A 14,996-nucleotide genomic window follows, 5' to 3' on the forward strand; every position below is an offset into this window, starting at 1 on the left:
CTTTGACTTTTTTTTTTTTTTTTTTTTTTTTTGGTTTTTCGAGACAGGGTTTCTTTCTTTGTGGCTTTGGAGCCTGTCCTGGCACTAGCTCTGTAGACCAGGCTGGTCTCGAACTCACAGAGATCCGCCTGCCTCTGCCTCCCGAGTGCTGGGATTAAATTTCCTCCTCCTTTTTGTTATCGTTATTTTTAGTTATTTATTTTTTGGAGACAGGGTTTCTCTGAGTAGCCCTGGCTGTCCTGGAACTCATTTTGTAGACCAGGCTGGCCTCAAACTTGGAGAGATCTGCCCACCTCTGCCTCCTTAGTGCTGGGATTAAAGGTGTATGCCACCCCCACCCACTTGGGCCCTCTTGTCTTCAATGCAGGTCTCATAGGGCAGGCTCTATTCCCAGCCTCCTTTTCTTTCCAGCGGAAGCACCCTTGTACCTCTGCCAACATTAAGACGCACTGTGGCTCCTTGACCACCCTCCCAACACTGCTCAACCTGTAGCCTAGGCCTTTGCCCCACTCTGCTGGGGGTCTGGACCAGATCACATACCATCCAGTGCTTCAGCTTGTCCCAAAACACCCGGAACTCTTCAAACTCCAGCTTCCCATTGCCACTGGTCTGGCCACGTGGGCTAAGGGTCCTTCAACTTAGGCTCCTTGTGGTAGCCTGGCTCTGGGCTCACAGGAGGAGGCCAGGATTATATGGTAACAGAGTTGGGGCTCTGGGGGAGTGACTTAGTGATGGAAACAGGAAGCTCTGAAGAGCGGGAATGGCAGATAAGATGGGGGTCACCTGACTATTTATAATACAGGAAAGCAGGCCCATTATCCCCTTGGGGGAGACCCCAGATCCCCTCAGAAACCTTCTTTCCACTGTGTGGTGCTGAGCCTTTTGATTTTGACCAAACCCTAGTTAGGTTGGGAGAGCTCTCTATTTCTAGAGCTGCGGTGCCTGCCGCAGGACAGTGAGAACCTAGGACACCCCTCCTCAGGGGGATCCCAGGAGAGTGAGCACCTCGGACACCCCTGCTCAGGGGGACCCCAGGACAGTGAGCACCTAGGACACCCCTGCTCAGGGGTATCTGTCCATGGAAAGGATACGTCCATCAGAGAGATGATATTTCTGCAGGACAGCAGGCTCAGCTTCTTGAACTTGAGGGCTGTTTCTGTAATCACATGGGAAGCTATGCAATCAATGATCCTGACAAGACAAATTTATCCCCTATTCTTCTGAGAGTCCATGGTGTATTTAGATCAGGCTCTCTGGGACCATCATGTGGACACCATCTAAGGATGCTGAGAGCAGGGACTGGACTTCTGGAAGAAAGGCTGGAAATCTGTGCAGAAAGCCTTAAAGATGGGACTGATCTCACGCATATACTTTAGCACGAGGGATCCTAAGATTTTTACCATCTGCCTGTTTATTAAAGATGTGTATATGGGTTTGTCTGCGCATGTGTATGCACCAGTGCCTGTGGAGGCCAGAAGAGGGCATGAGGTGCCCGGAGTTCGAGTTACAAGAGATTATGAAGAGCCTCACTCTCGTGCTGGAAACCCAGCTCTGGTCCTCTGCAAGGGCAGCTCCTAACCACTGGGCCGTCCCTCCAGCCCAATCAGCATCCTGTCTATAACTGCAAAGGGTATTTAGAAGTTATAAAAATGGCTAGCGAGGAACAGTAACGTGAGTTAACGGCAACCACACAGTAGCCCGCTGTTCCCCAAGGGTTCTTTAATGACCAGCTCACACATGTTCAAAGGGCAGGATTTAAAATAGCAGAGGAGCTGAATGCAGTGGTGTATGCCTATAATCCCCACACTAGGAAGGCAGAGGCAGGGGAATCACAGCAAGTGATTCCAGGTCAGTCACGGCCCAAGAGAGATCTGGTTTTAAACAAAAAAAACCAATCAAATTAACAAAAAATAAACCCCCAAAAGTGCTGAAGAAATTTGATATTCATACACAGCTGGTAGAGGTAGTTGGGTGTACAATGTGTCTTTAATCCCAGCATTCAAGATCCTGGGCTGGAGGAATGCAAATTTGAGGCCAGTCTAGGCATTTAGCCAGACCTTGTCTCAAAAAATAAAAACAAGGGCTAGGGAGAGTGTTCAGGCAGTGGAGTTATTGCCTTATAAGCATGAACTCTAAGTTCAATTCTCCAGAACCCACACAAAAAACAAAAAAATCAGAAGCACTGGCATGAATCTGTAATCCCAGCACTGGGGAGGTGGCATCCTGGGGCTCCCTGGCTGGCCAGACTAGTTTACTTGGTGAGTCCCAGGGCAATGACAGACTCTGTCCAAACCAACAAAGACAGGAGGAGCCATATCTGAGGGTGCTCTCTGGTCTGCATGCAGGTGCACACCTGTCCATGTGAACACACCACACACATACATACACAGACACATACACACACACGCACCAGTATTCCACATGTAAGAATCCAGTAACAAACTGCCTGATTCTTTTGTATGAAGTGCCCAGAATGTCAGGTCTAAGACAGAAGGTAGCTGAGAATTTGCCAGAGCTGGGGGAGGATGGAATAGGGAGTGACTGTTGTGGCAAAAATGTACTGGAATGGACTTTGCTAACACACATGTGCAAACATAGACACATATACACATGTACACACGTACATGTACACACAAGTGGACATACAACAGAGATAACACACATGCACATATGCCCAGCACAGACAAGGCACACAGACACAAATGCACACACATTCACAGTGCACACACACAGTGACAGTGGTTACTTGGGGTCAAGATGTGCGATGAATTATCTTTGCTACTAACTTTTCTGTAGAAAAGTCTACAGAACACTCTAGCATGCCTGCATCACTTCTGCAGTTGGGAAACCAGCAAAGAGAACAGTTTCTACAGCCTGCATACAGGTCAGCCATGGTGAGCAGGTCCGAGGCTCTAAGGAGCAGAGCCTGGGTGAGCCCTGCTAATGAGGCCATTCTTCCTCTCCAGAGAGTCCCTGTCCCCTGTGGGAATGACACTTACTCTTTTGCAGAACAGCATTTAAAACATACTCAAGCTCCTCAGCAGACACCTCCATGTCCTGTGGAGTAGAGATAATTGTTCTTCATGATCCTTATCAATCCTAAATTGGACCTGGCTCCTTGGAGAGAAAGGCTCTGAGGACACTGTGCTGGGAGCTGAGTTCACCTCCATGGTAGCTGCAGCCCAGTGCTTTCTCGGGGGGGGGGGGGCTATCCACCCCAGGTGAGACAGCAGCCTGGAGAAACTCAGGGAAGGGAAAGGCATGCTGCTCATCCCCCAGAGGATGCAAGATTCCCCGAGAAGGCTTCAAAAAGCCTTCAGATACTTTAAAGGATCAGAAGGCATTCGGAGAGCCAGCAGGTCCTCGTACCTCCTCACAGGAGTAGGCAGAGAGCAGGAAACACTTCATATATGGGAGTCTCACCTGCTAGTCAGACACAGTTCATTGGTTAATATAAAACCTCTAGGGGTCAATTTTGGAATTGTCAGTTTAAGAGAGCAACTAGCTCCACCATCTACAAAGCAGAAGCTGGTGTTACCGGAGCCACAGAAGGAAGCCTGCAGTTCTAGGAGGTCCAGGCACTTCAAAGTAGATTGTGGTATGTGTATGCGCGTGCATGTGAGTGCATGCAAGCATGAGAAAAAGAGAGAGAGAGAGAGGTATAGCTACACATGTATGGAGGTCAGAGAACAACTTTCTGAGGCTGGCTCTCTCCTGTCACCTTTACCTGGGTTCTAGGAAATCCAATGCTGATCAACAGGCTTTCATGGCAAGTACTTATACTTGCTGAACTATCTTACCAGATCCTGTTTAGTTTTTTTGAGACAAGGTAGCCCGTCTAGCCTGGAAATCTTCCTACTCAGCTTCTCTTGTGCTTACATGACAGGCACAAGTCACCACATCCAGCTACCTATGTGGTTTTTATGCCCTTGGAGGTCTGGTAGCTCCTCAAGACGCCCAGGTGCTGAACTAACCCAAGTGTATAATATAGTCACTGTTGACATCATTTTAACATATGCCAGTCGGCTCTGCCACTGAAGCTTCCTGGCCCGGGGAGTGGGTCTTTGGGGTGTTCAGCACTGGTAAGAAAGTATATTGCAGAACAATATGCAGGGGAAACAGGCATGGGGCCACACACCCAGCCCCCCAGTTGGATGTGGAGCAGGACAGAACCTGAGCAGGTAGAACTTCACTCTCGAGGGGCTTTTATTGGTTGTTGCGAATTGAGGCTGAGTGGATGTTCCTGCACTGGTTCCCCACTTCCATCCAAATGCTGCATGCACCGTTCCCTCAGGACTTCGGTCCCTGCCTCATGCACCTGCTCAAGGACTCACAGCTATGGTGATGTGGGTGGGACCAGTCTGTCACCTCTAAAATCCTCTGGAGATCATTTGCCCCCCCTCACCCCTATCGCGCCTGGATCTGGAGAGGAGTGGCTGCATATGGCCCCGTTTCTCCACCGGAGTCCCCTGTCCCACTTTCTAAGTATCTGAGAAGCAACCAGCTGATATGGTCCTCTGAGTGTGAGATCATGCCCCCAGGCTGGCCCTTTCAATCCAGGAGCCCCAGGCAGGAGAAAAGAGCAAGGTAATACAGTCACTAGTGTCTGATGAGCTAATCTGTCATCTGTCAGGCTTTTCCTATTATGGTCTCTAAGGAGGCAGTTACCAGCAGCGGCATGAAGCCCGGAGCTAGGTAAGGTTTCATCTCATTCCTAAGAACTGCTAGGGCTCCCCCAAAAGGAAGCTGAGCAGAGATGAGCAGAGATGAGAGACGGAAGACCAAGGACAAGCAATGGGCCCTAGCCCTAACCCTAACCTTCTTCCTACCCCTAACCTATCACTGGTCAACAGAGGTGCATTGATCGATACTCCAGGGACCACGCTGGCTTTATTTTGTAACAAGCCCAGAAGGGCTCCGGGAAATGCTGTTGACAAGCTCATGATCACAGTCCTCTGCTGGAAACCCAGAGCAGGCCCTTAGCCAGGGTCAGAGTATAGAGGGGACCAAGACGGTTGTATCCTACCTCACCAGAAATTCGCTGGAACAGGGCCCGGAACTGCCGCTCCTCCTCTGTTTCCTCCTCCTGTGGAGTTGGCTTTGGGGGCTGCAAGAGCCAAGTGAGGTTGTGTAAAGGTCAGAGAGGAACTCACAGAAAAGATGCCAGACACGTGCTTTTCCCACATTAATAGCAGAAAAGAGGAGCCCCACACTGGACGCTAGGCTGGCCCTGAAGGAAAAGCCCCACGTGGGAGGTCCTTAGTTCAATCCCCTCACAACAAAAGGAAAGAACGGGAAGTGCCCAGCACAGAACATGCTGGCCAGCATCAAGCTGCTCCAGAGAGTTTCACATGGGGCTAGAGAAGAGGGCCTTTTCAGTCACGTGGCCAGAGCTGCCCTGCTCTCTCAAAGCTAGGCGAACAACTTGGTTTCATCAGGAACATGAAGCTTAGCTTGAGTGAACTCACTGCAGTTGTCCAGAGTGGGAGATCTGTACTCCCTAAGTCTCCCTTAACATGAATGAGAAGGCTAAGGGTGTCTGGACCGATCTAATATCTCTCTTGATAGTCACCTTCCAAGTCTGTCACCAGCACCCAGAGCAGGCAGATGGCTCAGTACAATTTAGGTATTTTGCTCTGCTGTAGATTTTGGCCCAAATGTCCTGAGTTCAAGTCCCAGCAACCACATGATGGCTTACAGCCATCTGTAATGAGATCTGGTGTCCTCTTGAGGAATAGACCTGGTCAGTTGTCCTCATCAACTTAGATCATGAACGGACAAGTTCAACAGAACTGCCATATACCAGCTGCCCATGTATGTTTAGAAAATAATAAATAAATAAACAGCAGTCCTAGGGGCAGCACAGAGCAGCAGGCTTTCCCCAAAGTGGGTTCTGCTGTCTGTGGACATGCGGACCGTTTCAAAACACTTTGGAGTCTTCCCTCACCCCTCACATAGCCAATATTTATTATGCAGCTTTGGATTTCACAATGACATGTTGATTCAAGCATATTATGTACTTTGACCTTATTAATTCCTCCATTAGCCTCCCCTGCTCTCCCTGCTGGATCCCTTCCTCCTTTTGGTTAGCCCCCCTTCTACTTTTATGACACACATGTATGACACAGACATGTGCACATGGATAGATAGGTCTTAAGCATAGCTCAGAGATCTCGCAGCCCCCACAGTGAGTCCTGTGTTCTCCAACTCAACCGGCCTCATTTTTCTTTTCTTCTCTTCTCTTCTTCCCCTCTCCTTCCCTTCCTCCCTCCCTCCCTCCCTCCCTCTGATCTTCCTTCTTTCTATCCTCCCTCCCTCTTCCTTCTATTCTTCCCTCCCCCTCCTTCTTTTTCCTTCCTTCCTTCCTTCCTTCTTTCCTTCCTTCCTTCCTTCCTTCCTTCCTTCCTTCCTTCCTTCCTTCCTTCCTTCCTTTTTGTGTGTGTATGTTTTGAGGTGAAGCCTTATATATCCCAGGCAGGTCTTAACTTTACCCAGTAGCCAAGACTGGCCTTGAAGTCCTGAGCCTCTGGCCCCCACCTCGTAAGTGCTGGAATCACAAGTGTGCCCATCTCAGCTATCCTCTTAAATAAAGTAAATTTGAAGTCACTTCACTTCTTTAACAGTTAGCAGAGGCCTCTCAGGAGAAGGGGAAGCCCAAAAAAAGATGGTACCTGAGAGGACTTTATCCCAAGCACCTGGCTGGCCCCCGCCTAGTCCTACAGGTGTCAGGTGTTCTGAGGGAGGAGAAACAAAAGCCCTGACCTCTGGGTTAGAACCAGTCAGGGCGCTTACCTCTCTTACCTCGCTGCAAGCAGCCAGCTACTGTGGTTTCAAAGAAGAGTTCTAGAACCTTCAGCTGAACCCCTCCCTCCCCAGCCACACCGGAGGACTCACCTCAGGAAGATCAATGTCTACGTTCTCATCCAGGTCCCTGCAGTGGCAGAAAGCACAGCATCTTAGTTGCGGGCATGCATCTCACGGGACCAGAGCTATGGAAGGGTTCTGGCCTGTCAAAGCCCTCTTGTTCGGTGTTGCTTGTGTCTCATGGGGTTGGCAACCCCTCCCTGCTCCAAGACCCCATCCCCAGCCTTTCAACCCTGCCCAGAGTGCCGGAGAGGAGACTGGCATGATCCCAAGGGCAGCTTGTGATCCTGAGCATGTGAAACCTAGAGACTATGACAGCACCAGCTTTTCAGACGCACCCCAAAAGGGCTCTTGGGGTGACCTTCAGAACAGGGCTCCTCTAAAAATCATAAGCTCTGCCTCCAGAGGAGACGGGCATTGTCAGAGACCAGCTGCTCGGCCTGCTCAGCACTATTCCTCTGGGGTTGGGTCCTGAATTGCACAGAAAGCACAAAGCCTCCTGAGCAGCGGCAATCATTTCTCTGCTTCTTGACCGCACAGGCGATGTGAACTGCTTCAGGCTCCTGCTGCCTTGGCTCCCCCACTCACAGGGAGTGCATCAAGAGTTGTGGGCTCTGCAGCTCCCACTCCTCACCGAGTAACTGCTCTCTTCTCAGAGAAGATTCTCAGGCAGAAGTCAGCCTCCTGGTGTGGCTCGAAGGTGCTGGGGATGAGGACATAGTCTCCCGGGGGCAGCTGGAAGCGACCCGACACTTCTCTTAAGTTGATGAATGTCTTGCTTCGGGCCAGGGAGGCGTGGTACCGGAAAAAGTCCCTACTCAGGTGTCCATCCTGGTCCTGGTCTGTGTCTGGGCACTGCAAGGGAAGGCAGAGGTCATGAGGGAGACATGACTCTGGTCTCCATACTCAACTTGGCTGCAGAATTGGCTGTTTATTGTGGCCCAGAGTTCAGAAGCAACAGGGAACTCAAAGTCCTTGCAGGGACACTGAGAGCAGCTGGTCCCTACCTGGTAAATGGCGTAGCCGATGGTCAGCATGTTGGCGCCAAACCTCTTGAGCTTCCTGCGGTCTTTCTGCATCAAGGCAGCTAAGAAAGTGCAGCCCTCCTGGCCCTCATCCCTCTCCATCAGGGACAGTTTTATCTGTGGGTTGGTCCAGAAGGTGTCTGCATTTGAAAGGGGGTGGATTACTATCCCTTCCTTAAAAATGGAAAATCATAGCTCAGATGACAAGATGCTTGCTGTGTGGGCACGTGAGTTCAATTTCCCAGAACCTAATCCCACCAAAAAATGAAAACAAAATAAACAATAAACAAAATGCTCAGCAGGACGGCTCAGTGGATAAAGGCATTTTCTGTCAAAGCTGATAACCTGAGACCCACAAGACATAGGGAGAAGGCCCACTCCCAGAAGCTGTCCCCCAGCCTCCACTGGTGCACCATGGAAAGCACATGGATGTTTGCACACACAAGCACACGTGTATGTATACACACACTAAATAAATGTGATAAGTGAAAACACAAGGTGGGTATTGCACATGCAGTTAGAGCTGGGGATGTGGAACCAGGCAGATTCCTGGCACTCACTGACCAGCCAGCCTAGTCCCCTTGATGAGCTTCTGGCCAGTGAGAGACCCTGACTTAAAAACAAGGCGGTGACTTTGAGGAGTCACAGTCAAGGTTGTCTTTTGTTTCTCAACTCACATGAGCACACAGAAAAAAAAAATTACAAAATCAAAATAAAAACCCAACTCCTGGGCTCATACATGTGAGCACACATAACACTAACACAAAGACCAAAATGACAAGACCCACACTCAGAAGGACACATGCTCTCTCTACTGCACCCCTGCTGCTTGCTTCCAGTCCTGGAGAGGTGATCTCTTTCCTCTCTGTTTCCGTTGGCCCTCTCGTCCTACTTTCTTTACCCTCAGCAGTATTCAGACTCCTGTCTTCTGCTTCCTTCACCTCCTCAACCATTACCCACACAGCCCTTTAAGGCTCTGATACCTGCCCCCACTTCTCTCTGGGGCAGTAGATCCTGTCCCCCCACTAACCTGGTGTGACTTGTGGCTGTGTCCCCTGAACCTTACAACAGGGCATTTCCCTGGGTGTCTCTTGCCAGCTTCCTGCCTAAGACTCGGCTGTCATCTTCTGAGCTTGCTGTCCAGCTCTACAGCATGCCCCTTCCATGTCCCCAGATAGACTGGATATGGGAATAGGAGACGGAATGACAGAGAGGCCGCCTACCCAGGAAGTTGCGGCAGCCACCAGCCGTGGAGCCACGAACCCAGCTTCCTTGGTGGACGGTCACCTCCCATTTGTGAAGGGCATTGTCTTCCAGGGCATCAGGTGTGAGGTTGCAGATCTCCACTTTATCAAAATGGGCCTTGAAGTCCTCGAATGCCATCCTGAGACAGAGGCGAGGACACGTTATTGGGCGTCATGACGATGGCAGCAGCTCTCTGCACAGTCAACCACCTAACTCTCTTCCTGGAGAGGGGGACACTCCTGGGGTCCCTCCCAGAAGGATGGAGACAGGGAGAAAGACAGAGGGAAGAGGGAAGGGGATGAGGAAGGAAAGGGAGAAAGAGGGGCAGTTGTTGGATACATGACCTTGATTGCACGCAAAAATGGAAAGGAAGCCATTACCAAAACTCCCCATCGTCAAGAGCAGAGTGACCCAGGCGCTTCTGCTCCTCCAGGTCCACAGAGCGCCACTCGAGGGAGCTGAAAGATCAGAGCCACAGTTCAGTCTGGGTTCAGGGCCACCACCCTGGAGTCACACCAAACCAGACATGCATAATGTAGGGATCATCTCCTGCTTAGTGAGGCTCACTGGGCCCAGGGACGTGAGGCCAGCTCACCGCTGGCTCCAGCGTGACAATGGTTAGAAGGTGTTGTTGGTAGACAGTCCTTTCATAGGTCATTGTGGGCCAGTCACAAGGAACTGACACAGTAGCCCTGTTGGAGGTCACGGTTCATGCATGCCGTTAACTCACAGCCTGCCTGTGGCCTGGAACAAGCCAAAGCCTCCTTGTCTATAAACTGTCAGCGGAAAGTGCTACTAACTCCTGTGGGGGCCATTTGAAATACCAACTGCCTCCTTTATGCTACCAGGAACTCAGGAAGGGTCTTCCGTGGCTGAGTCCAACCTCAGTCCCCAACTGGAAGGCTCAAGTAGACCTAGAACTCACTCTCAGAAGAGCCGCCAAGGAGAAACGCGGACACCCTTGCTCAAGCTTGGCATTCCGGTCTCAGTGCTGTGTGTGTTGGACTCCCTCATTGTCTTCTAACCCAGCAGGCTCCCTAGCCTTGCCTGGGTAGGTTCTGGGATCCCCAAGGGATCCACCTATAGTATTTAGTTATCGTCTTTCCATCCGTGCATTCACACATCACCCACCCATCCATCATGGACCCGTCCACTAATCCATCATCTACCTACCCATCTTCCTTTGCTCTATCCATCCATCATCTGTGCACTCATCCTTCAACCTCCATCTGTCTATCAGGCCATCAATTATCTACCCATCCACTTATTACCTTCCACATCCATCAGTCCATCATCTCTCTATCTGCCAATCCGTACGTCATCTAGCTATCCATTCATCCACACACAATCCATCAGTCATCTATACACTCATTTTAACCCATCATGTACCAATATGTCCATCATCTATACATCCATCAATCATCTATGCATCCATACATTAATATCTTTGTCCATTATCCATCATCAGTGCATTCATTCATCTATCATTCTATCATTATCTAACCCAACAATTTATCCTTCATCCACTCATCCATCATCTATCCATCAATCCATTCACCACCTATCCATCAAACATATACTATCATCTATCTATCTATCTATCTATCTATCTATCTATCTATCTATCTATCATCTATCTATCTATCATCTATCTATCTATCTATCTATCTATCATTTATCTATCTATTATCTATTGCTCTAATTATCCTGTAGATCTTAGAAATCCCAACATATACTGTTTTTCTTTCCTAATTAAGGTAAGCACTTTTATATTTTCACACGAAGGTTGAATTTTCTGATTCCTCTGGCCTAAGTGGCCAGTGTCACTACTCGTACACTTGGGGCTGTCGTCAAGTAGAATAAGGTTACTTGAACACACACTGTAATAGACCACAACACAGTGGTGGTTGATATTTATTTCTAGAATTTTCCATTTGATACTGTGTTTTCAGACCTCAGTTGACCATATTTAATTGATAATCTGGATGGTGAGACCTCAGGTGAAGGGGGTGGCTGTCATTTAAATCTCGTCACTTCTGCTGTGGTTTGATGACTGTGTGGCAGGGCTAGGCAGGGCTCATGGCATCCAGGGAGGGCCCCAACAGGACAGAAGAGAGAACTAAGGGTCTCTGTTGACTCGCTGAGTCATCTTCTTCAAAGTGGGACGCAGTCAATGATGGGCAGCTGAGCAAGGCCTTTGACGTGGCGGCATAGGACCCCAAGGGACTAGAATGGTCATGCCACCTGCTCTGTGGGCAGACAGCCTCTGTCCTTCTCCAACTGCAGCCTCTGTTTCTCCTTCAGCCAGAGTTTCAGAAGGGGAAAATGGCAGCTTCCTTTTATAGATTGATTCTGCAACTCATGTTAATTCTAGTTTCAATGTCAGTCTTGTTAATTCAGGCCTCACTCTGTCTCAGTTCTCCCCATTTCCACCGGCAGAGGGCGGCCCATCTTGCCCTTCCTTTGCAGTCCTGGTCCAAATCCTTCCTAGCCAGTCTCCTTGACATCTGAGAAGGACAAATGTGGACCAGCAGCACCAGAATCTTGCAGGGCTGTGGAGAGGCTGTGTCTTCTCAATTCCCAGTCATCGGATCACTGTCCCTAGGACTGGTGGGGACAGCCTGGAAAGAGTCTAGTAATGGGCCAATTTCCTGTTCTTTTTCTGTTTCTCTGTTGGCTTTCGCCAGAGATCAATGGCTACCAGAAAGAGCCGTAGAGTGACCTGCTTGGCAGTGTTTCAGGGATTCCCAGCCTCAAACACCCATGCACACTCACTCACGCACACATGCATACATGGATTCCCGGAACTGGAGTCAAAGTCCTTCTTGATACCCCAGTGGCAGTAACTATCCGCAAATGTGACCGCGTGGCGGTGAAAGAGCTATCCTGAGAGTTGTTTATCCAGGATCAAGTTTGACATAGGTATCCTAAGTGAGGCCTGAAGGGAAGAATCAGGGAGTTCTGCACAGGTCTCCAGACACATGGAGCTGGCCACGGAGAAGGAACGGAGCCTCTCACCTGTCGCTCCAGCGCCCGGTCCACTCCACCTGGCCCCAAGGGTTTCGAACTCTGATGAGCTTGATTCTCCGGCCTTGGAAGTTTACCTCAAAGGAAAAAGCGCAAGGAAACAGTGTGACGAGCCTGACATTGGCTTTAGTCATCCGGGAGACCCGGGTCCGTTTCTATGTATGGCGACATTATTCAGGCTCGTGGGTAAAACATACTGGAGTTGTGTTGCCCAAACACATCTTCTTTCAGGCCCACTCTGCTTTTCTGAGACAGGTTTCTCTATATCCTGGCCTTCGATTTCCCACACTCCCATCCCAGCTTCCTAAGTACTGGGATTATAAGCCTACACCACCAGGCCTGGTGAGAAATTCATTTTCTTTTGAGACAGAGTCTCACTAAGCACCCAGGCTCATCTCGAGCTTGCTGTGTAACCCAGGCTGGCATCAGCCTTCCGTTGCTGGAGTAACAGGATGCTGGGGCTACAGATGATGTGCAACGCTACCCCAGATGGTCCATCCATTTGAGGCACTTGGGTGGTAGAAGCCTGAGAACCAAAACTTCAAGACCATCTTTGACAATATAACAAGTCCAAGGCCAGCCTAAAGTATGTGAGCTTCTATCTCAGACAAGAAAAAAGGAAACAATTCAAGCCTCAGAATTCGGGAGCTCATGGTTCTGTAATCATACGAGCCAACTCTTGTCAGAAATCTCACGTTCAGAAACGAGCAAGCACCTTGTCTGTGGACAGAATGCAGAAGCAAGTGGATCTCTGTGAGTTTGAGGCCAGTCTGGTCTACAGAGCGAGTTCTAGGACAGTCAGGGCTACACAGAGAAACCCTGTCTCCAAAAACCAATCAAGCCACCAACCAACCAAACAAAGAACCATAAGCTCAGACCAACTGCAAATCCCAAATGGCGAGTTCGGAGTGAGATCACCTGCCTGCTCTCTGGTTGCTGCCTGCTGTGTTTCACCCCAGCCCACCTGTGTTAGGTAGTCTGTTCTCTGCTCACAGCAAATCTGAAGACCGGTGTTGTCCTGTTTCCCGACCTCAGTCTCCTAAAGTGGGCCCCACCCCTACCTGGTCCAGCCCAGTCACAGTGTAGGCGTGGCCCTTAATGAGACCAAAAGGTGTGCGGGCTTCAGATTCAGAGGCATCCAGGATCTAGAACAAAGGAAGAACAAGGGTCATACCCATCCTCTGACCCCGACTCCCCGGATCAGCCCTAGCCCCAGCCCTATGCCCAGCTCGCACATCCCAGTCCTCAGTTCCGCTAGGGCAACCATGTATGCAAGTCTTAGAAGTTGGGGGTGCAGGATGCCCTAATAGGTTTATCAGTGATAGACAGCAAGACCAATCTCTTCCAAGGGTGTCGGGGGGGGGGATGACGGCCCCATAGATTGAAATGAGTTTGCTTTTCTATCTCCAAACAGAAACTAGCCACCCTGGTTATAGATGGGTAGATGGCACCCACAGTGACACAGAGGAGAGGCATACCCTGGTAACGTGATTTGGTCACAAAACATGAATCTTCAGGAGAAGCGTTTATAAAAAAACAGATTTTTATAGTTAATCCAAAAAGAAAGGGGAACTTGAGTAGCTTTCAAAAGCAGAGGGGATGAAGTTATACCTACGTATGTATCCTACCGCATAGCGGAATTAGAAAAATGCGGTTGGCTTTCTATCTGGTGGCTTTTTTTTGCATGGCATAGAAAGTAAAAGGAACACATTTCAGAAAAGCACACTGGAGGGTCCCTTGGGTGGGATGACATCAGCGTTGATGGGCAGCAGCCTGACAGCTCTGACGTTGAGCACAGCCAGCGCCCTGGCTGCTGTGCTGCTGGGGAAGCAGCCCTGGGTTTGACAGGAGACACAGACCCCATGCTTCCAGACCTCACGGGTGCCTCACTTGGCTGCAGGGATATTTGCCTTTTGCAACCCAACACGCATTAAATAAAAGCTTGCATTTGCTTGTTTGTTTGAGACAATCTGGCGTATCCCAGCCTGTCCTCCGGTTATGGAGTGGAAGATGACTTTGAACTTCTGACCCTCTTGCCACCTTCTCTTGAGTGCTGGGAGTCACAGCTGTGTCTCCCCAGTCTCTCTTATACAGTGTTGGGGACGGGTCCCAGGACTGCCTGCAAGCCAGGCAAGTGTTCTACCACCTTGTGTGGTAATTAAAGATGACCATGCTCAAGTCCCTTCTGGGTTGCTGCTTCTGTTGTTGGTGCTTAGATGGCTGGCCAGCCACTTACATCTATGGAGCAGCCCAGCAGGGAACCACGCTTCAAGGCCTTCTCCAGAATATCATAGAGGTCCTCCGGTGCTTCTCGCATTTGGAAGGTCTCGGCCACACCCCCAGTGAAGTCTTCCATGGCCTCCATGGTGCTGCCCCCTTTCAGTGCCTCATAACTCCCGTTAAGCCTACGACGATGGAAGAGTTGATTGTTTGAGGGGGTGGAGGGACAGGGAGAGGGTTTGCTCAGTCCGCAGAGCGCAAGCCGGACTCTATGAGGAAAGACAGTGGTTGGTAGTGGGGCAAGCCCTGGGCACCAGCCAGCTGAGCAACCGAGGCTGGCAAGGGGAAGAGTCTGTGGAGCACTCCCACAGTCTTCCTGCTGAACATGCTTTGTGTGTTTAATCTGCCCGTTTTTTTTTGTTTGTTCTCCTACCTCAGCTTCCTAAGTACTGAGATTTGTAGCTGGAATTTTCTTTGGACTGCCAACCAGCTCCCCAATAAAAACACAGAGATGTATTAATTTTCTTTTTCGAGACAGGGTTTCTCTGTGGTTTTGGAGTCTGTCCTGGAACTAGCTCTTGTAGACCAGGCTGGCCTCGAACTCACAGAGATCCG

The 14,996-nt window shown here is 49.9% G+C and overlaps 1 protein-coding gene across 3 annotated transcripts in view; it reads right to left on the reverse strand.

Moving 5' to 3' along the window:
• The window catches only part of Capn9 (calpain 9), a 30,886-nt gene that overhangs the window by 6,189 nt on the left and 9,701 nt on the right, over positions 1–14,996 (reverse strand). For 2 of the 3 annotated variants that reach the window (XM_050147044.1, XM_050147042.1), the window contains 12 exons: positions 14,398–14,566; positions 13,223–13,306; positions 12,153–12,238; positions 9,515–9,592; positions 9,113–9,273; positions 7,872–8,029; positions 7,499–7,719; positions 6,895–6,931; positions 5,027–5,107; positions 2,994–3,057; positions 1,092–1,150; positions 541–609 (listed from right to left, as the gene is read on the reverse strand). In XM_050147044.1, coding sequence (XP_050003001.1) covers positions 541–609; positions 1,092–1,150; positions 2,994–3,057; positions 5,027–5,107; positions 6,895–6,931; positions 7,499–7,719; positions 7,872–8,029; positions 9,113–9,273; positions 9,515–9,592; positions 12,153–12,238; positions 13,223–13,306; positions 14,398–14,566 — 1,267 coding nt within the window. The remainder of the gene's footprint in view (positions 1–540; positions 610–1,091; positions 1,151–2,993; positions 3,058–5,026; positions 5,108–6,894; positions 6,932–7,498; positions 7,720–7,871; positions 8,030–9,112; positions 9,274–9,514; positions 9,593–12,152; positions 12,239–13,222; positions 13,307–14,397; positions 14,567–14,996) is intronic. The other variant, XM_050147043.1, reaches the window with a different exon arrangement.

The sequence above is a fragment of the Alexandromys fortis genome, unplaced genomic scaffold (assembly GCF_014885135.2).
Source record: "Alexandromys fortis isolate MF-2015 unplaced genomic scaffold, M_Fortis_MF-2015_v1.1 scaffold_12, whole genome shotgun sequence".
Classification (NCBI taxonomy): Eukaryota; Metazoa; Chordata; class Mammalia; order Rodentia; family Cricetidae; genus Alexandromys; species Alexandromys fortis.